This window comes from Panthera onca, chromosome D3 (genome assembly GCF_046562875.1).
Source record: "Panthera onca isolate mPanOnc1 chromosome D3, mPanOnc1 haplotype 2, whole genome shotgun sequence".
Lineage (NCBI taxonomy): Eukaryota > Metazoa > Chordata > Mammalia > Carnivora > Felidae > Panthera > Panthera onca.
The window spans coordinates 56,674,321-56,694,964 of NC_138350.1; the positions used below are offsets into that span (position 1 = coordinate 56,674,321).

A 20,644-nucleotide genomic window follows, 5' to 3' on the forward strand; every position below is an offset into this window, starting at 1 on the left:
ATGATTTATCACAGCGAAGGCTCTTGTCTGGCTCTTGTCATCAGCCAGGATGGCTAGTGGATGCTGGGCGACAGAACGCTCTCTTCCACGCGGTGATTAAGGAACCGGTGCTCCTCCTGTCCGGAGCGCTGCTGGTTTCTAGACTTTGGAGTCCTCCTCTGGCTTCTCTGCATCCGGCCAAAGGCAAGAGAAGAAAGGTGGATGTGCAGGGGTGCTAAGGCCGGCCTGTTGGGGGCCCTTTTTACTTTCACTGAAATTCCATTGGTTGGTACTCAGTTACATGGCCGTTAGCCCAACTGTAGGCTGGGATATGTGTTCTCTGTGCCCAGGAGGAAAAGGGAATGGGGTTGGCACACCTGTGGCATTGTCTTGGCTATACCAGAACACTGAGATGACATAAACTACATTTTGCAAGTGTGGTGTTGTCTTTTTGAATTTCTTTTTATGTTTTTTAAAGTTAAAAAATATTTATTTATTTGTTTATTTATTATTTATTTATTTATTTATTTAGAGTGCATAAGTCAGGGAAGGGGGGAGAGAGAGAGAGAGAGAGAGAGAGAGAGAGAGAGAGAGAGAAAGAGAAAGAGAATCCCAAGCAGGTTCCACGCTGTCAGCACAGAGCCCGATGTGAGGCTCGAACTCACGAACCATGAGATCATGACCTGAGCTGAAATCAAGAGTCAGATGCTTAAGTGACTGAGCCACCCAGGTGCCCCACAAACATGATATTTTCAAGTCCTCTGTAGGTTTGTGGCCATAGAAGGATGCAGAGTGGCGTAGTGATCGAGAGCATGGCCTCGAAGTAAGCATCCAAATCCCAGCTCTACCATTTACCTGTTGTGACCCTGGGCACATAACAATCTCTGTCTGTGCCTTAGTTTCCTCATCGTTAAAGGGGGATGACAATAGAAATGGATAGGGTTTGTGTGAGCATCCGATGATGTAATATATGTAAAATACTTAGAATTGTATATGGAACATAATTAACAACATGTAAGTGTTAAATAAGTTGAAAAAAATTAGACTAGTAACAAAGGCACCTAATGTCTTCTTCGGTACGTTGTATTTTGGATCGGCTGTCATTCACGTGGAGAATGGCTCTTTTATTTCAACTGTAAAAATGCTTATTGAGCAACTACTCATCGTAATGTGCCAGGTATGACCATAGAATCTGAATGAGCAGGCTTCTCACTCAATCAAAGGAAATGACATGTTCTGTGACTCTTAATCTGTGGTCACATCAGCATTATGATTTTGGTTTCCACGCGGCACATCCTCCATGGCTATTCCTGTGGCCCTCAGAGTGGAAAGTGACACTGGCACCAGAGGGCTCCTTCTCCTCCTCTGTCCACATCTACCAGACCGTGTCAGTGCCACTCCCTCAATAGGTGTTATTTCTGTCTACTCACAATGGAGTTTGCTCCCAATTTGTTTGTACTAACACATAACCTCTCCAAGTTATGATCCAAATTTCAGAATAATGCTTGATTTCAAAAGACACATGAGGGCAATGTGAAGTGATTTCTCCATACAAAGTCCCCATCCCAGGAGGAGGTTGGGCTTAAAGGCTCTTTCTCTTGCAGCTCGACGACTGCACGCTACAGCTCTCCCACAATGGCGCCTACCTGGACTTGGAATCCACCCTGGCAGAGCAGCGGGACGAGCTGGAAGGCTTCCAGGATGATGCTGGGTAAGAGCGACGGTTGTCCCTGCTGACTAGTCCCAACTTTCCAAGATTCCACCATGGCTTTGACGGTCTCTTCACTCACAGTCAGGCAAAAGAAGGGAGATGCAAGTGACTGACCAGTAGTATTTGCAAACCCTTTTGTATTTTGAGTTACTCTTCTTTTTTTTTTTTTTAATTTTTTTTTTAACGTTTTATTTATTTTTGAGACAGGGAGAGACAGAGCATGAATGGGGGAGGGTCAGAGAGAGGGAGACACAGAATCTGAAACAGGCTCCAGGCTCTGAGCTGTCAGCACAGAGCCCGACGCGGGGCTCGAACTCACGGACCGCGAGATCATGACCTGAGCCGAAGTCGGCCGCTTAACCGACTGAGCCACCCAGGCGCCCCTTTTGAGTTACTCTTCTTGATGAGGCCACTCAGGGGCAGGATAATTTCTGGCGTAGTTTAGTTAAGCGGCTTGTAAGTTTTTTCTAAGTTTATTTTTCTATTTTGAGAGAAAGGGAGAGCATGAGCAGGAGAGGGGCAGAGAAAGAAGAGAGAGAATCCCAAGCAGGCTCCATGCTATCAGCACAGAGCCTGATGTGGGGCTCGAAACCGTGAAACTGTGAGATCATGACCTGAGCGGAAATCAAGGACCAGACTGAGCCACCCAGGTGCCCCTAACTTGTTTTTTTTTTTTTTAAGCCAGATAGAATTAAATTAATATTTTCTAGATTTTAGTAGTTTGACAACTATTTTAAGCATTGTTTTTAATATCTTTCTGGGTATTTAGTTTCCTTGGAAGATGCCCTAGTAGTTTATTTTCTCCTATATCATCTTTTGAACTCATCACAGTGGGGAAAATAATTAGTAATTATGTTAATCAACATCAAGTTATTTTCAGCTTACATTTAGAATGCTTAATACTTGTGATTGCTGTGAATCTGAATACAACAATAAAAAAATCAGAGATGTGTACAGAAAGTAAAATCACCATAGGAATATGAACATATGGTCAGCTATTCCTGTATTTATGAGGTTATTGAAATAGCCTTTTGATTGGGGCCCCCTGCCTTCCTTTCTGTTCTCATCCACTCAGAATCAAGTATATCTTTGATTTCATCACCTTCCTCCTTAGAAACCTCCAGAGATTTTTTGTTGCTTCCAAATAATGCTTAGCTGTATTAATCTGGTGTTCGAGGATCTCTGCAGAAGTTGCTCTGAAGCTGCCTTGCCCAAGTTAAAAATAGATTACAGCCAGATGAATATTGATTCTTCACGAATGGCTCAATAAATGAGGGAAAGTGGGAGCCTTCTTAGTTTTCTACCTGACCCTAGTTTTCCCTGCCTTAACACCTGCCACAATTTCCAGTCCTTTATCCCTTAATTGTCCCCCAATTATCTGCCGCTAAAGCTCTACTAGGTCAGAACTGGGCCTGTCTGAATATCTGTCATCTAGCTTTTTTTCAACACATTATAGGTACTTACTGAACATTGGTGACCAGTAAAATGGCAGGATTCCACAGTGGAGTCCTGAAAAACATGACCATGAGCCCTAAGGCTAGGGTCCTTGGTAGGAACAAGCAGGGTTTTCTGAGGACCCAGCTGTGTGTGGGAACAGACCTGAAAACTATGATAGACCGTACACACAGGAGGGGTATCATTATTATGTCACACCAGATTCTATTCATCATCATTAAACAAATTAACATTATTAGATTGATAGACTTGAGGAGATTCCATTACTATAGTTGTTTTTTAATGTGTATTTATTTTTGAGAGAGAAACAGAGTGTGAGTGGGGGAGGGGCAGAGAGAAAAGGAGACACAGAATCTGAAGCAGACTCCAGGCTCTGAGCTGTCAGCACAGAGCCAGAAGTGGGGCTGAAACTCACGGATCGTGAGATCATGACCTGAGCTAAGTAAAGTTGGATGCTCAACCGACTGAGCCACTCAGGAGTCGCACCCATTGCTATGGTTTTTACCGAGTGTTTGACAATGACATCCCTTTATATAAGATGTGAGAATTCAGGCTGGATGACCATCTAATTGGATGACTTCACTCCAGGAGTGTTATGAGTAGATTGCTGTCAACCTGAAAAATGTCTCTATTGGTATTATAGTTGAAGACCATGCCCTGTTTGATTTTTTTTCTTTATCCAAATTTGAATTATTTGGAGTTGGGAGCTTAGGGGAAAAAAGCAACACTACATTAGACACCAGTATCAAGAGTTAAAAATGGAGAAGAATATAACATTTACAGAATGCCTGCTATGCTAGCCACTATACCAACCACCTTATTCACGGCATGTGTATTTAATAGTTCATCTTAGTGGTCATGTGACTGGATTTGGTTGTTTCTGTTTTTCATCTGAAACAACTGAGGGTCAGGAGTTAAATTACATGTCCTAGGAGACAGAGTCGGTGGAGGGTAGAGCCTAGTTTGAACACAGGTAGACTGATTGCAAGTGTGTACTCCCCCAGCCATCCCGAGAGCTTCCGGGCAAAGGCATTTCAGGTTTACTCAGGATGTGCATTGGCACCTTGGGTGACGTAGGTTGGTTCATGCAAGGACATCATCGGTCCCAGGCTAAAACGCTGGATTTAGTTCAAATAGCACTCAAGCACACTGCACGGAGGCTCCAGAGAAGACACATTTGCTGCCATCATCTGGCACTGTCCGCATCAGCAGTCAGGTGCAGCCTGACTCAAGAGGTTCCTCAAGAGCCAGGAACCCTGCTGTAAGCTCCCAGAGGAGATCCTGGGGCTTTACTTTCTCACTCCGTTCCTTTGTGAATCATCACCTGGCCATCAGTCCATCTGAGGGGACCAGCCATGACCCCATTTCTGCACCCTAAACCTAAGATGAATTATGGCAAGACAAGAAGGCAGGACTCATACGTGGGAAACTGTGAACAGGAGAAGGTAGCCAGACCATGTTGGGTAGCTGTGCTTTTGGCAGGTGAGCTCCAAACTCACCCAAGATGGGGCTTTGTATCATCTTTGAAAAAGCCTGGGTCTGTGGTGACCCACCCCTTGTCCTTTGGAATGTACTCAGGATGACATTCCTTTTTGTCCAGAAGAGTATGAAGAAGCTACCTTTACTGACATTGGTGGGGAGACTCCTCTGTCCCTGGCCTAGGTTGCAGAAGACAGGCCAGGGTGATGCTGTCCTGGCATTGCCGGGTCACTCTGTTGTCTCTGGATCATTTACCACCACTGAGCTCTGACAGCATGTGGCAAATTGCTGAGAACTAGCTGCAAGCAGCCTGAAGGCTGAGTTTTCCCACATAGGTGGGACGTGTCTGGGTACATACACCTGCGGTGTCATTTGTGCTGAGTGTCCCTGCTAAGTCCTCTCCTAGGAGGTGTGGCATTTGGCAAAGGTCATGTGCCTAAAAACTCATGTCTCCCACAAATGGCAGTTAAAACATAATTTCTTTCTAGTTAAGAATTGCCTTTTTGAGGTATGAAAAGGGCAAACGAAACCATCCTTTCTCTTGATTTGTGTGAATTACAGCAAAAATCTGCTAATGTTGTGACCGTATAATGAAGACGTGTGGCAGGTAGTGTGCAAACGGTAGGGTTTTTTGTACAGTGTGTTCTGAGAGAATTTTCCTTGCTGGAGGAGTTTCTTTGTTCTTGTCCATTACCCTGCTCTTTTATGCCAAGACTAAAAATTAACTCACTGCTTGTTTAGAATTATCACGTAAGCTATCGCTAACTGGAGAAGAGGAGAAAGACCTTCAAAGGTAGAAGGACAAAGCAATTATTATGCTGCCAAAATGGAGCCAGGTCGATTTATTGCCTTCCAAGGCCAGGGAAATCAGCAACCACAGCATGGTGTAGTGGAAACAGAAGCCCTGAACCCCCTGGATTATTATTCTTGACCCTGCCATTGTGTGACCTGGTACAAGGCACTTTATCTCTAATAGAGGTTTATAAAATTTATTTATAAAATGAGGACAGTATTACCCAGGTCCATTTCCCTCCCCATGTCAGCGGGGATCCCAACAAGGTCTCTGGCACCGGAGGAGAGCACGGTGGGGAACAGCACGGCCTAGTGGTTGAGGACATGGGCCCTGCGGTTAGTCTCATGGCTGTGTGACCGCGGGGATGCTACTTCACCTCTCTGAACCTCAGCTTCCTAGTAACTGGGGATAATCCTATCACATCCTTGTTGGGTTGATACAGGCAAAGCTATGATGATGTGTAGTATCTGAAACATTAAGCTAGTTCCCAGCATAGAATACAAACTCAGAAGTAGTATCCTCTACTATAATTACAGTTAGAATTTGAGGAGATACACTGAAACGGGAATCACTGGATTTTAGACCTGGAGGGGCCCACGCGGGTGAACCGCTCTGAAATCTCCTTTCTTCGAGTTAGGGCAACCGAGGCGAGATCCTTGCCCGCAGGGCAGAGCGGGGCCAGAGAGACTGCCCCCGCCTCTTTTTTGCTTATTTCCACCTCCTTTGAACTCTGAAAGAAAACCAGCGCCAGCCGAGGGGCACAGGGATCTGTCACAGAGAAGGTGGGGCCAGAGGTTGGCCCTGAAGAGGGTAGTGGCTTTGTGAGGTTGAGGGGGCCGTTTCAGGGAACTCAGTAGAGCTACGAGGGTCTCGAGGAGCAGAGTGCTGCTGAGTGCTCTGAAGACCAGTGTGGCTGTTGCACGTGGGGCGTGCGTCCCCGGGGCTCCTACCTTTGTCTCAGTCACTCAGGGTGCTCACCTTTGGCTGCGTTCAGGTCTGCATCTGAAGGTCAGCTCTGATTCCTTCCCAGGTTCCTCATCTGCCAGGGGGGCTGCTAACTGCTCCCCGCCGCCATACCTGTCCTTACAGGGCTGAGTGGTGGTGGGGAAGTCGGGGGCCAGCCATGTGGGGTGGTGGTGGGGGGTGGGGAGAGCTTGGCAGTGTGAGGGTTGTGGCACAGACGGGAGGGTGTCAGGCCAGGCAGGGCTGGAAAGGGCTGAACGTTCGCAGGTACTTAGAGCCAAATACTCCTGGCCAAAGCTGCCTAGAAATGCTGGCTTCTAGGTGCCTGCTTCAGGACGTTGGCGTGGGGCCCGGGATCCTGGCCTCTTGGGGAGCTCCTCAGGTGGTCTGATGTTCGCTCAGGCACCTACAGCACAGTCTTGGAGAGTATGAGCACCACCTGAGGGACTTTAACAGGTTCCCTCCCTGCCCAGCTTCAGACCAATGAAATCAGAACTTGGGGGTGGGCCCAGGCAGAGGTGCTTTTAAAGCCCTCCAGGACTGCCTGGAAAGACCATTCCTGAAAATGCTGCCGGAAGTTGAGTGAGGGAGTGTGACACACCCCCCACCCCCGCCCCTGCCAACGCTGAGCAGACGACGGTGCAATGGGGAAGGCTCTGCATGCACTTGAATGCAGGTGGGGGAGCCCGTCTGCTAGGGCGGTGGTGCCCCGACACTGTCAGCTTTGCAGTCGATGTGCTTCGGGGCCCCGAGGGGTTGGGGGGAGCTCTCATTTGACTCTTAGATGCCTAACTTCTTGACCTGTAGCTCATGAGCCTCCAGAAACTGTGTGTGGGTCCACGAACCCCTGGCGTTTCTGTGCAGTTTGTGCATATGCAAAGTTTTGGATGGGGGAAATCAGCAATGAAGAGCTGAGCACTGAACTTGCCAGGATGACACCTTTTGTTCGGAAGGGCTGGTTGTCTCCCTCACGGCGACCAGGGGCAGGCAGGCTTGGTAGTCTGCAGTTTGAGCCTTGCCCACACTGAGAAGACAGCAGACCGTAACCTTCAGCGATTTGCCAAAAGAGCCTCAGGCCCCAGACCTGCACTCTTCAGCTGAAGGTAATCCCTTAAAAGGAAAAGGGGGAAAATTGCTCGTTGCTTCCTATCCATGCCCTAACCGGAGTCTCTTTCAACTTGGGAGGAGTTTTGTGTATAGTTTGTTTTTCCAGGTTCAATAGGTTTTTAGATGTAGGTTCAGTATGTATTTCAGGTGATTTCTTTATTCTACTAGACCTAGAAACAGAGGAGACACAGGTAAAGATGTGATTGGATAAGGTTTTTTTTTCTCCCCACATCACATGGCAGGACAGGAAGATTACATATTCCTTCAAACTTGACATTTTTGGGATACAAAGAATTCTTTGAGAATCTATTGAAAGGCTGTGAAACTTCTCCCCACGCAAAACCTTGTCCACCAGTCCTAGGCCAGTGCTAGGCTGCCTATCAGTAACCTGGAGGAAACCTGCTTAGAAATGCTAACTTGTAGGCAACTGGGCGGCTCAGTCAGTTACGCATCTGACTCTTGATTTCGGCTCAGGTCACGATCTCACGGTTCGTGAGTTTGAGCCCTGTGTTGGACTCTCTGCTGACAGTGTAGATAGAGCCTGATTAGGATTCTCCCTTTCTCTGCGCCCCCCTGCCCTCCCACCTTTCTCTCAAGATAAATAAGCTTAAAAATATATATATTTTTAAAAATGCTGGCTTCTAGGCACCTACTGCAGGAGCTTTGGTGTGGGGCCTGGGATTCTGGCCTCCTCAAGAGCTCCTCAGGGGGTCTGATGTTTGGTCAGAAGCCTATAGCATGGGCTCTCCGTCTTGGAGAGTACGGCCACCACCTAAGCAACTTTACCAGTTTTTCTTCCCGCCCAGCTTCAGACCAATCAACTATGAACTTGGGTGGTTGGCCCGGGCAGTGGTGCTTTTTAAAGCCCTTCAGGGCTGCGTGAAGGAGACAGTTCTGTAGGAAATCGGACAGGAGAGCATGAACTCCTATGCTGCGTGGACTGTGGGAGTGGAAAGGCTCTAAGTAGCTTCAAATGTCAGATTGCATCCCTGGACAAGGATGGCATCAGGTGGGCCTGGGTGAGCTGAGGTGGGCTCTGGGCTTTAAGGTGTGGGTGGGCGTCAGAAGAGACCTGAATTGCAAAGAAGGAACCCTCCCAGAAGTCAATCAGGTACCAGGGAGGGTGGCCGCTGTGACCTAGTGTACCTGAGCCTGATAGCTGAGGAAGGCGGGGTTGGGGGGTGGTTTGGGGTATGTGGTGGGAAGGCGGGGGTGTGCTGTGAATCTAGAGCTGTGGTACTCGTTGACGGATTATAGCAAAACATGAGGAAATTGGGCTACATGACATTAATAGCTGGGTAACAGTGACTTGAGAAAAGTAGCGAGGTTCTGGGGTGGGAGCAATCTGGGGAGAGGGAGAGGGCTCCTGCAAATTAGGTTTTGTCGAGCCATACTCGAGGTATGAGGTGACCAGGTGAGACACATTGGCCTGGGACCCAGGTGAGAAGCATCAGGGGCCAGGGAGGCTGGGGTGATCCCTTGGAGGAAGGGAGTTGTAAACCTAAAACTTCTCTTTAAAAGCAAAGTCCAATTAAAACAAGGGTAATTAGGGCCATTTGAAGGATGATGTGTTGATGACAAGACGCTCATAGGAGCCTGGACTTATTTTATCTTTCTACTTTGCCATCTTTAGGATGTGACTTCCGTCTTCCCTATTTGATCACCCTTCAAATATGGCTGCTCGTCTTCTAGCATCATTAAGGCAAGAAAGCATGTAGTAGTTAGGGTAGATCTTGAACCAAAATAGGAAGGTTTAAAGATAAGTTTGGGGGTACTTGGGTGGCTCAGTGGGTTGAGTGTCCAACTTGGTTTTGGCTCAGGTCAGGATCCCAGGGTTGTGGTATGGAGCCTGGGGCTCCATGTGGAATATGGAGATCGCTTGAAGTTCTGTCTCTCTCCCTCTGCCCTTCCCCTGGGCTCCTACTCTGTCTTAAAAAAAAAAAAAATAAATGGAAAAAAAGTAAGATGAATTTGTTTCTTGTTTAAGAGTTCAAACGTAGACAGTCATCCTTAGGTCTGGTAGAACAGCTGTCATGTCCTCAAAATCCTTCCATCTGTGTGTCCAGAGTGGTTTCTTCAGCTTTTTCCTTCTCCTCTGCCTCCCGGCCCCTGGGGAGAAGGGAAAGGACAGCGGGGTGTGTGTCCATTCCTTGTACACATAACTTTGCTGTGAAGTGAGAGGAGTTCTCTTTTCCTGTCTTGAGGCGGGATGTACCTTTTACCTTGGCATATCCTGTGCTCTCCAGCACAAAGTAGACACCTTTGAACATGGGTGGACCAAGGGAATGAAGGAACATCAATCTGGGAGGCAGATGTAGGGAGGTGATAGTTCAGGCTTTGGGGTCAGACTTGCTGGGAGGAGCCTGAGCTCTTTGAATTTCTAGCTGTGTGACCTCAGCAAGGTTGCTTAACCTTTCTGGGCCATAAGTTCCTCACTGTAAAAATGGCCATGTAACCTACTTCGTAGTAATCTTGTGAAGACCAAATCTGCATAAAGAGAGGCCTGGTACCCAGGTGAGAAGCGTTAAGGACCAGAGAGGCTGGGGTGATCCTTTGGAGGAAGGGAGTTGTGAACCTAAAACTTGTCTTTAAAAATGAAGTCTAACTAAAAAGAGGGTAGTTACAGGCCTGGCACATAATAAGCTTTCTGTAAATGTTAACAAGTTAGGATTATTGTCTGAACCCAAACTGACCTAGTATCCTATTGGGAGCAGAGGAAAAGTATATCTGTGATTTAATTTCCTTAAAGTTTTAAACTGTGAAACAGGAGATGCGGGCATATTTACTGGAAAAAGTGGGGATAAAATAATTAGATACCTTTATTTCTCTGAAGCGAAAAGAATTAGCCAAAAGATTGTAGAGTCAGTGAAAGTGAGAGGGTCACATATTAAATAAAAATCTCTTTCTCTAGTATGTCCAGTAAGAAAGCTGTGGAGGGAGGGAAGTAATCAGATTTAAAGGGTCCTTATGATTGGTGTCCTCCATGCATTGACCTTTGATACATTTTTAAGCTTTTTTTTTTTTTTTTGACATTTATTTTCAAGAGACCCAGTGTGAGTGGGGGAGGCGCAGAGAGAGAGGGAGACACAGAATCTGAAGCAGGCTCCAGGCTCTGAGCTGTCAGTGCAGAGCCCCATGCTGGGCTCGAACTCACTAACCGTGAGATCGTGACCTGAGCTGAAGTCACACGCTTAACCGACTGAGCCACCCAGGTGCCCCAATCTTTGATACATCTCTAAATAAAACCTGAAACTTGCTGTAATTCTTGAATTCTTCGAATAAACCTGATTTGGTTAGCCAATATTTTCTTCATTTGCATCATAATTTTTTGAACCTCTCTTCCCCCATTTGTTATTTTTTAAATGCTTATTTTGAGAATCCCAAGCAGGCTCCATGCTGTCAGCGCAGAGCCTGACGTGGGGCTTGATATTGCAAACTGTTAGATCATGACCTGAGCTGAGATCAAGAGTCAGATGCTTCACTGACTGAACCACCCAGGTGTCCCTGCATTGTAACTTTTTAATGCGTGTGCTTTTTTGTTAGGTTCTTAGCCTTGAGGTTAAGCCAGTCTCTAATAATGCCTCTCTTGACCCTTTGTAAGCCCTGGGGAAGGTTACCTAGTGAGGTGACCCTGCAGCAAAGGGCAGGATGGTGCAGGTGACTCTGGAGTCGTCCTGCTTTCAGCCTGGGTCTGTTCTACCAGCCATGTGACTTGATGCGGTTGATCCCCTTTCTCCAAGCTTTACTTTCCTCATCTGCAGAGTGGGCATAGCCATGACACCCACATCAAAGGTGGGAGAAGTGGGGGGTGGGGTGGGAGAAGTGGGGGTGAAGGACACCTTCTGTGGACCTGCCTGCATGATCACCACTTCCCTCCGCCTGGGCCAGTCCTCTTCTGTGCTAGGAATTCCTGGGATTTGGAGCCTCCTTTATCTCAGGGGACTGCTGCTGCCATGGCCCCCAATTCCACACAGGTTTCTTTCACTGAGGATTTTGTGTATGGAGGCAGGCGGGGAAGGAGGTAGAATGTTGAAGCAGAGGAATTGTAAGTGCTAAACTGCGAAATAGGCCTTTTTTCTGTGGTCATTTTTAAGATTAGTGGGGGGCACTGCGGAGGGGACAGGGAGAACCCCAAGCAGGCTCTGCACTGTCAGTGCAGAGCCCGATGTGGGGCTTGAACTCCTGAACCACAGCGTCATGGCCTGAGTGGTGAGGTCATGATCTGAGTGGCAACCATGAGTCAGACACTTAACCGACTGAGCTGCCCAGACGCCCCTGTTCTGTGGCCTTATAAATTCCCTTAGGGTTTAGCATAACCAAGCTGATTGCTTGCTTTCTCAATGTACAAGCACAGAAAAGAGGACCCCTCCAGTATGGTGTGCCTGCCATTACTTCCTCAGGAAGACCGTCCTTGTTTGCGTGCAAGTGCCTGGAATCCCAGAGCAACCATACCACATGCCTACTGTGGGACCGGAAAGTTCTGTGGGAAAACAAGCACTTCCTCAACATTGGATTTTTGTCATTGTTTAAAGATAAAAGCAGGGCTATCAATTGGCCCTTCTGAACTTTTCCAGAACCTGAGGTTTTCTGAAATATTTTACCCGGCCATTCCCTACTTTCCCCCCACATCTGGGCATCTAAAGCATGTACTTTGTCTCCATGCTTTATTTATTGACTCATAACTCCTGATAACATGAGTTACAGAAAATCTTCCAGATCTGTGGACTTAGGGTTGGCTATTACTCATAATTAGGGTCTGGCCTTCACTCTTTGATTCTCTGGTCACTGTTCCAAGCATGGCTTCTGCCCATCTCTGGGTGAAACTACACACTTGATGGCTGCTCCCTGCCCCACCGTCCCGGAACCCCTTTCCTGTTGCCTTTTCCCAGAACACACTGAAGTCTTCTCCCTCATTCTGTTCCATGCGTTTAGGACTTTCTAGTATGATCACAAGAACTGAAGGAGTGTCAGCATCTAGATGGTCAAGAGGAAAAGGAAGGGTGTGTGTGTGTGTGTGTGTGTGTGTGTGTGTGTGTGTGTGTAGAAAGTCTGGAAGTCTGGGTTGATAGGAATCTAACCTTGTGAAGATGGGTCAAGTGTTGTGTATTTGTTACAAGCTCCTTGAGCCCAGTGCCTTGCACATGGCAAATGTGAAAGCATCAGATGAACACAAAGTAGAAAGGAGGGATCTGAAGGGACCATAAATGTAGGTCTTGTGCTTATAAGCAGCTGCTGGGGTGGAGGCTACTGCCTCCTCTTGCAGGACTATGCAAGGGGTTTTCCTTTCTCCTTTGAAAGAAACCATTTTGAAAACCATACTTCTTTGTCCTCTTACCTGGTCTCGAGAATAAAATATACTGTTTCAGTGATTGTGAATTTATAACCACGATATTAACCATGTGCCCTGGTCAGATTTGTTCCCTTGCTTCCAACACAGCCACAAGTGCAGGAAGCAGGAAAGCACTGTCAGACTGTGTTGTAGGGTAAGCCCTGATGGGGAGAAAGGAGCTGCCAGAAGAGGGATGGCAGGGAGTACAGCAGCTTTGAGAGCCAGCAGGTTTTCTGCTACTGTGCTGGTTGGCTGGCTCCATTTTATCTTTGTCCACCGGCTCCCCACTTTGTCCAAATCTCAAAGCCTCTGTTACCCTTAGGTAGACAGGTCTGCTCTTTTCTCCCATATATCCACTTAACTGCTATGTGGTTGAGTCCTTCTCAGCTCAGGGTGGGAGGACCCCCCACTCCCACCCCCCCCACCCCGACCCCGGGAGCAGAGTTGGGGCACAGGGCCATCCTGGTTGCTTCCCTGAAGTGAGAAAGAGGAGGAGGTGAGACAAGGCATGGCGTAAATTGGCATTCCTGAGAATAAATAGCCTGTAAGCTACTGGGTAGACTCCTACCTTCCTGTGAGCGAAGAGTAAAAGCTGTAACAGTATTGCCCTGATGGACAGCAAGCCAGCTCTTTTTGGTGACTCCACTGTGTATGCCCTTCTTCTATATCCAAAAATGTAAACGTGGTCAGGGGAATCATCAAGCAGGATTGTGTTGTCCTATTCCAGGGATTTCATTTGGGCACAGATCTTAAAATTGTCCCAGCATGGGTATGTGCAGACTCTGTGGACGGGATGAGTTGACCAGGTTTGGTAATAAAAGCTGTGTGCCCATCCAACAGAATCAAACCAGATTGTTTTATTTTCTGTAAAACCCTGTGACATGTTATTTCTGGATAAATTCTTGTTCTGTATAGGTCCCTGCTGATCTAGAATCGCTTTGAGGTGGGTGTGCCAGAACCTTAAAGCTGATTGATAGCATGTACGTGTCTTTTTGGTGACTGCTCTGATACCCATGTATATCTTGTCTCCTGTCTCCATTAGGCGGGGCAAAAAGCACAGCATCGTCCTGAGGACACAGCTGTCCGTGAGGGTCCATGCCTGCATTGGTGAGTGACAGGTGCAGAAGGGGAACTTGCCATCGGCCCTCAAGTGATTAAATGTGTGATAAGAAATGTCATCTAAATGTTAATCCCAATAAAATACTTGGGAGTATGCTATTCATTGGGGTTGGTCCTTACCACAGGTGGTTAGTTTAGTGAAGTCATTTTTGGCAATCGTTTTTTGAAGCCCTGTTTCATTGCAACTTCCTTTGCTTTTTGGTTAGCCAGCAGAGCTTGAGGTAAGACAGATTGTTGATGAGATTCTTGATGGGGTTGTGTTAGTGTGAACCTCCAGCCAATTGAAGTGATATTCACCTGCCTTCTGGTGGCTCCATGAAGCTCGCTGTGAAGAAGTGGGGGCTGAGCCTCCAGGCTGTGCTCAGGTGACAGGGAAATCTCAGGTCAGTGTAGGATGGGGCGTCTGTAGATCGAAAGCAATATGGTGTCAAGTGGATGTGTTTGTGGTTCAGAATGGTTTGCCAGTGATCATACCAGAACCCTACTGGGGCCATTCCTGCAGCCATTTTCCTGTACCCGTTGTTTTCCCCATCTATACATGTGGGTTGAATGGCAACGAAAGCAGTTACTTATGTGACATAGACCATTTTTATGTGAAAGGTATCTAAAACCCGGGCCTGATTTCCTCCTGGCATCAGGTCAAGTTGAGGCAAGTATCTAGTAACATAAAGAGAAGAAAAAAAGTATAAATTATTTTATATATAGAAATTTTCCATGTTTGAATAGTTTTGCTTTTATTACAGGTTGTGGTCTTAATTCAGGACACTAATTAAGAGAGCATAAGTCATCTTCTAGAGGCCCAGTCTATACCTAGGATGTGGTAACTGAGTGGAGTGGAAGGGATGGTTTCTGGTCCCTTCACTTCCTTCCTATTTCCTTGTTGGAGAACCAGGGATGGAGGGAGGGAGGGAGGGGATGAATGTAGAGGGCAACTGTGTAATTTAAAGTCATCTGGTATTAGGTGTGCAAGGAAGTTAGGGTCTCTGGTGACAACTTTTGTGGCCAGCGAGTAATTGTATAGTAGACTCCTACACCTCAGGGGTGGGAGGGTTCCTAATCATGTTGGAAACAATGAGGTCTGTAGGAGCCTCAGTAGTGACTGTTGACGTGTCAGCTGCCTGTAGCACTGAGTGACCATGAACTCTATACTATAAAAATAGGCAATATATATTTAATCATTAGCTTTATCACCTGCTTGACACTTTTTCCAGTTATATATATAAATCTACCTGATGAAAATGTCTGTGACCTAGGACTTGGCATGACCCCACCTCCCCCCAAATCCAGATCTAGAACAAATTCCAATATATAAGCTGAATACCATTGAAGTGAAATATTGAAGTATAGCTGATAACCAGTAGAGATGGGGGACAGGAATATGAATTGGTATTTCCCATGAGAGTAGGCAGGGCAAAGCAGATGAACACTAAAATAGGCTAGATCAGAATCCTAATGAACTAATTCCTATTAGGTAAATGCACTTTTTTGGAATATAAATATTTCGAGTATAGTTTTTTAAACAGCTATGCTATTGACTTGCATTAACCTAGGTATTCTACAGTCTCGTGTAATACATGTGGCATGTAAAACACATAACTTATCCCCATAGCACACCGAGCACCAGCAGCTGGTCCAGGGCTCTCCCAAGACACACATGCCTTCCTGCTGGAGTGCTTGAACCAGGTGCTGACAGGATCGGTGTGTTTGTTCTCCACCCTCCTTATGCCAATTGCGCTTGCTATTGGACTTAAGTAATGGGATGAAATAGTAGGTGAATATCTTATAAACGGATTAAACAGGAGTATAAAAATCACTGCTTTCAAAATACATGGAATAGTTTGGACAGGATTCAACACTAGTAACTATCAAAGCATTCATCAACATAGGTGGGTTGGGACAACTATTAAGAGTTGGGGAACATGGGAAAAAATCCAGAAGGGCTCTAGTCTTCACAAGTATCTCTGTTCTTGGTCGATTTCACAGAAATGGGGATTGGAAATCCCAGACCACATCATTGGAGGAGTTCATGACAGAAGGTCCACAGATAATTCTAGTTAGTAGACTCTTAGTCAAAGAAAGGTCATAGCTTGAAATGACCTTTTCACACCCATAGCTTGGGTGTGAAAGTGTACACCCTTACCGTGCCGTATCTCATAACAGGCAAACCAGGATGGTCAATTTCGATAGCTGCAGATTAAATAAAGTTTTAAGGTATTTGTTACCTTAAAAAGATTTTGTGCTTTAATTAGTTCTCACCACTCATTACCTCAGCCCCAATTGTGTCAGATGGGAGGGCTTGACTGTATAACTTAACATGGGTACCCAAGAGTCAAAGCTTTTCTTTTGTATTCAAAAAAAAAAAAAAAAACCCTTTCTTGTTCCGTTTCCTATTATTGGCAAGATCTGGAATAGATTTATTGTAACAGCACTAAATATTATCCTTTGGTTATGTATAGAAAATGGAATGTATGTGTGATGTGTATGAAATACCAACCCCCATTGTGACATATTCTTTTCCTTTCCAAATGGCAATATTAGATGAGATTTCTTTGGGATGGATAAACCAAACCTGGAACAATCTTCAGTTGAAAGGAGAAAAGAAAACATGACAAGTGGGGGGGAAAACCTTTTTCATAACAGTTGGTTGAGTCCTTGTTTCTTTTCCAGATGGTTTCCATCCTTGCCATATAAGCCATGGTTAAGCTATTACAGACATCGGACAATGACTGTTCTTAGGCCTGGCACCATATGCCACTTCCCCAACGACCCCTTTCCCGCTACACGATTGGGCTGGAAGGATCCAGGATCGGTTTGGGCTCGGGTTTAAAATGCTATCAAGTAAATTTCTCCAAAACGTTTTTTACACCCTACAATCCTCTTACTTCCTATTAAGTATAGGAACGTTTAGAATCCAGGACTGCATGTTGATGAATTGGAGGTGACCTGCCGTTGGAATTCTCCAGTGTTAACTTTGGAACTCTGTACCCAGTTGGGACAAGAGTGGCGTGGAGCCTTTGTGGTCAGCAACCAAGCCAATCTCCCAAAAAGTGAAGGCCACTGGACGCTGCTTTGAAGGTCATGGCTGGCAGCCAACAGAGGCCTTTTCTGATAGCGCAGCAGTGCTGAAGCAGGAAGTTGGAATGGGATTTCGGTATGGAGAGAGACCCTTAAGCTATTTGTACCTCTTTGCTCTTCTCCACTCTCATTCTTATTTCTTTGTACATTTTGGGTATGACCACTTGATGAAATGTTGCAGCAAACGATGCATGACTAGCTTCTGTCCCTTAAACCGATGGTCCTGTTGTAGGCATGAACTTAGATACGGATGGAGAAAAAAAAAAAACCTGATTGGCATTAAAGTCTGCATTTTTATGAGATTAGCTAGAGAAAATAAATTAGTTGGTCCCTGCAAGTGATCTTATTTCCAGACACCAGAAAAATGTTCAGAGGGCCAGCTGGCTCTGATGACTCAATCTCCTCTTGAAGAGAAAAGGTGCAGAATAATTGTAGGGATAATAAATGGAATTGAGGATTTAGAAACAAAAAGGGTTTGAAATCCTTAGGATCCTAAAGGTGTTTTCTGAGGGTTTTCTACTGGCTTACTTCAAAAGCATTTTGTTGGGCTTAAAACTTCTGCTTCAGTTTTCTGGACCAGGCCCTGTCTTCTCATTAAGAGAATAAGTAAACCCTGTCACGTGATGGTCTGCAACCCGTAAGGTGGACACTTTGAGATATCCAGCATTGAATTAAAAGGCTACATTGGCTTAAGACGGCAAAGTATAATTTCTGATTGTAGTTGTGAAGAACAACCTGGTACAAAGGATTTTTAGAGCCTTTAGAGGAGTTTCCCCAAAACCTAGGAGATGATGAGGTCTGCCCATGAAGACAGAGGTGAGGAAGGCAGAAACTGGTGAGGTAGCTGAAGCGGCTAATCTCTCCATGAGGTTAGTCTCCTTGCTCATAACAGGTCAAAGCACTGAGAGAGGATATTTGTAGAGGCGAGAAAAGCACATTTGGAGAAGGCCGCTTCATCCATGGATGAAAAAGTAGTCCATTTCCAGCAACATAGACAACAGAATGAGGCTTCCATATAGCATTTGCCAGGCCTTTTGCTCTCTGGAGTGGAGTCCTCCGGCTCTGTGCTTCGTGCTGTGCTGTTCCAGCAACGGGGCTAATGACAAATGGAGGGAGTGGGCAGTGTTTCAAGAAGAATCTTCTAGTGCAGGAGTGACCGAGGGGATTCAGCTCAGGTGCTAGCTGTTTGAGAGGGGGCTGCTCCCTGGGGCACGGTGTTGAGAAGGTTCCTGTGGCTGTGTGCCGCCTTGCTGGTTAAAGGTCTTGGATCCGGGCTAGCTTTGGTTGGTAGTGATGGAGGTGGTGTGAGAGTCTGTGTGGTGTGCCTGATGGCTCAGGGGCTCCCGGTGAGCTACAGGTTCTGCCTAGTGTCTGAATCTTCTCTGGCTACAGTATGGATTCTGTGTTTAGAAGTTGGAGAGGGGAACTCTACCCATGATCCCTGACCCTGCCCTCCCCCCTTTTTGTTCTCTAATCCTTTTCTCAGGCTCTGCCTTGTTTAGCCTGTGAATGAGCGTGGCTCCTATCCTCTCCCCACTTGCTGAGCTTTCTGACCGGGCAGAGTACCACTTGCCCGCTTCTGAGTGGCTTGTAAAGTTTGAGCTGGGGTTTTATGTGGCCGAGCCCTCCTGGCCCTGTACGGAGGCCTCCCTACAGCTGCTTTTTTGATGTTGCACTTGCTCCTCAGGTGGGCTGTTAGAGGACACTGGGTTTGGACTGTTAATTGGATTCCAATGTGGTCCTCACTGCCTCTTGATTCTGGAATTCTCATGAAAACTAGGTTTCCTTCTGCAAACCTCAAAATGCCTTTTGGACCCTCTTGGGCTTAACACCTGGTGGTATTTGTATATTAGCTAGTAAAGATGAGGTGCCCCTTAACACGGTGGGTGCTGAGACACCTGAGGCTTGTGCAGTGAATGTGGAGCCCTTCTAGCTTGGGTGTGCTGCCCCTCTGTCCATGTAGGTGTTGCTGGCCCCATGTTGTTATAGGTGGCAGGTCCCCAAGGCCTGCTGGGTGACTGGGAAAACTGTAAAATAGGCTGCTCTCTGACCAGAAGCAGCCCCCCACCCCAGCCGTTCTTTCTCCTTTTGGCCCCCCTGCCCTGATGTGTCTGACTTCAAATCTTGGGCCTGGGATTCTTGCTGACTTGGTCCTATGTCCTCCCAGGTGCCAGCTTCTGCTCTTACCTTTCCTCTGTGGCCTTGGCAGAGGTTTCCTCCTGCCCTGTTTGTGGATGTCACAGTGGCTAGGCTCCTAGTTTCCTGGTCATAGTCTTCCCTTGTGGGGTTAGGGACAGTGGGTCACATTTCCTGTCCTTCGATGTAGGGATGCACTGGTTGTCCAGAAATCCTGGAGCCCATCTCCCATCCCAGCCTTCTTCTTCTTTTTTTAAAGTTTATTTGGGGAGAGGCAGAGAAAGAGGGAGACAGGGAATCCCAAGAAGGCTCCGTGCTGTTAGTTCAGAGTCCTACATGGGGCTTGAACTCAGGAAACCTTGAGATCATGACCTGAGCTGAAACCAGGAGTCAGATGTTTAACCAACTGAGCCACCCAGGTGCCCTCCCATCCCAGCCTTCTTTCTGGGATCCCCAAGTGGCTAGCCACTGCCTTGGCACAAATTGTGCTCAGATTTGAAATCCTGAGTTTCTCTTTGCTACAGGAGACTTTTAGTGCTTATAAATCTTTTTAAATCTCCCTTTTACACCCCATCAGGTCTGTGACCTGCTGTTACCCAGAGTTCTGTTATCTGGGTAAAAATGGGCCTTCTGGGCTAATCAGATAAATACCTCCCATCATCTGGTTCCTATTAATCTACTTCAGCCCCCAGGTGCAGACCCCACAGAATGCCCGTGTGTCTAGAAGGCCATTGGGTCTGGGCTGGGAGAAGTCAGCTTGTCAGACTCTTCACTCTGTGGGTGGCTACCGCTAAGGTGCCTTATGGCCAAACAGTGATTGACAGATGTGCCCATACCCCTCTCCCCCAAGGGAGAAAGGGTAGAGGTAGGATGTGGAATGTTCCATTAGGTGGTTAAAATGCCCCGGGGTCTGGTGTTTAAATACTCCTAGCCGTTCCGTTCTGTCAAATCTATCCACATAAAGATGTGGACAGTACACAGAGAAGTCAGGAATGGTTTGTTGCCCCAAACTAAAAACATGTAGAGAATGAACTTAAAGAATAACTCTACTGTCTATGGACATGCCGGTAAACATAAATACAGGGGGTGAATAAAAAAAAGGAGACGCACCTATGAGAGAATTTGCCTGGGAACCTTCTAGATCCAGCTGGAAACTCAGGTCAGCTATGGGAATTAAGAGGAAGGAAATCTGAGCAAATGTGGATTGACCCACAAGAAAGAAAAGCACCTACACAAGATCTCTTAAGGTCACATTTGTGTCCTTACTCTCCCCTTTTGACTTTATTTAAATTATTCATGGCTTCTTTGTCACCTTTTATCTCTGAAGATCCCTAGTTTGTTGTATAAAATTTGAGCATTGCCTTAGAACCATTATCGATGTTTACTTTGCACTGTCCTAATAATGGCTTACATCCTTGACAAGGAACATGAAATTTTGGCAGAAATTGACTCGGGAGAATGGAGTCATCGTAGTGGGGAGACCTGTAACAGATGTTAC

At 46.4% G+C, this 20,644-nt stretch overlaps 1 protein-coding gene across 7 annotated transcripts in view; it reads left to right on the forward strand.

Moving 5' to 3' along the window:
• Positions 1-20,644, forward strand: part of FHOD3 (formin homology 2 domain containing 3) — a 468,838-nt gene that overhangs the window by 57,976 nt on the left and 390,218 nt on the right. For all 7 annotated transcript variants that reach the window (XM_060613641.3, XM_060613642.3, XM_060613644.3 and 4 more), the window contains exons 2-3: positions 1,584-1,690; positions 13,859-13,923. In XM_060613641.3, the coding sequence (XP_060469624.2) occupies positions 1,584-1,690; positions 13,859-13,923 (172 nt within the window). The remainder of the gene's footprint in view (positions 1-1,583; positions 1,691-13,858; positions 13,924-20,644) is intronic.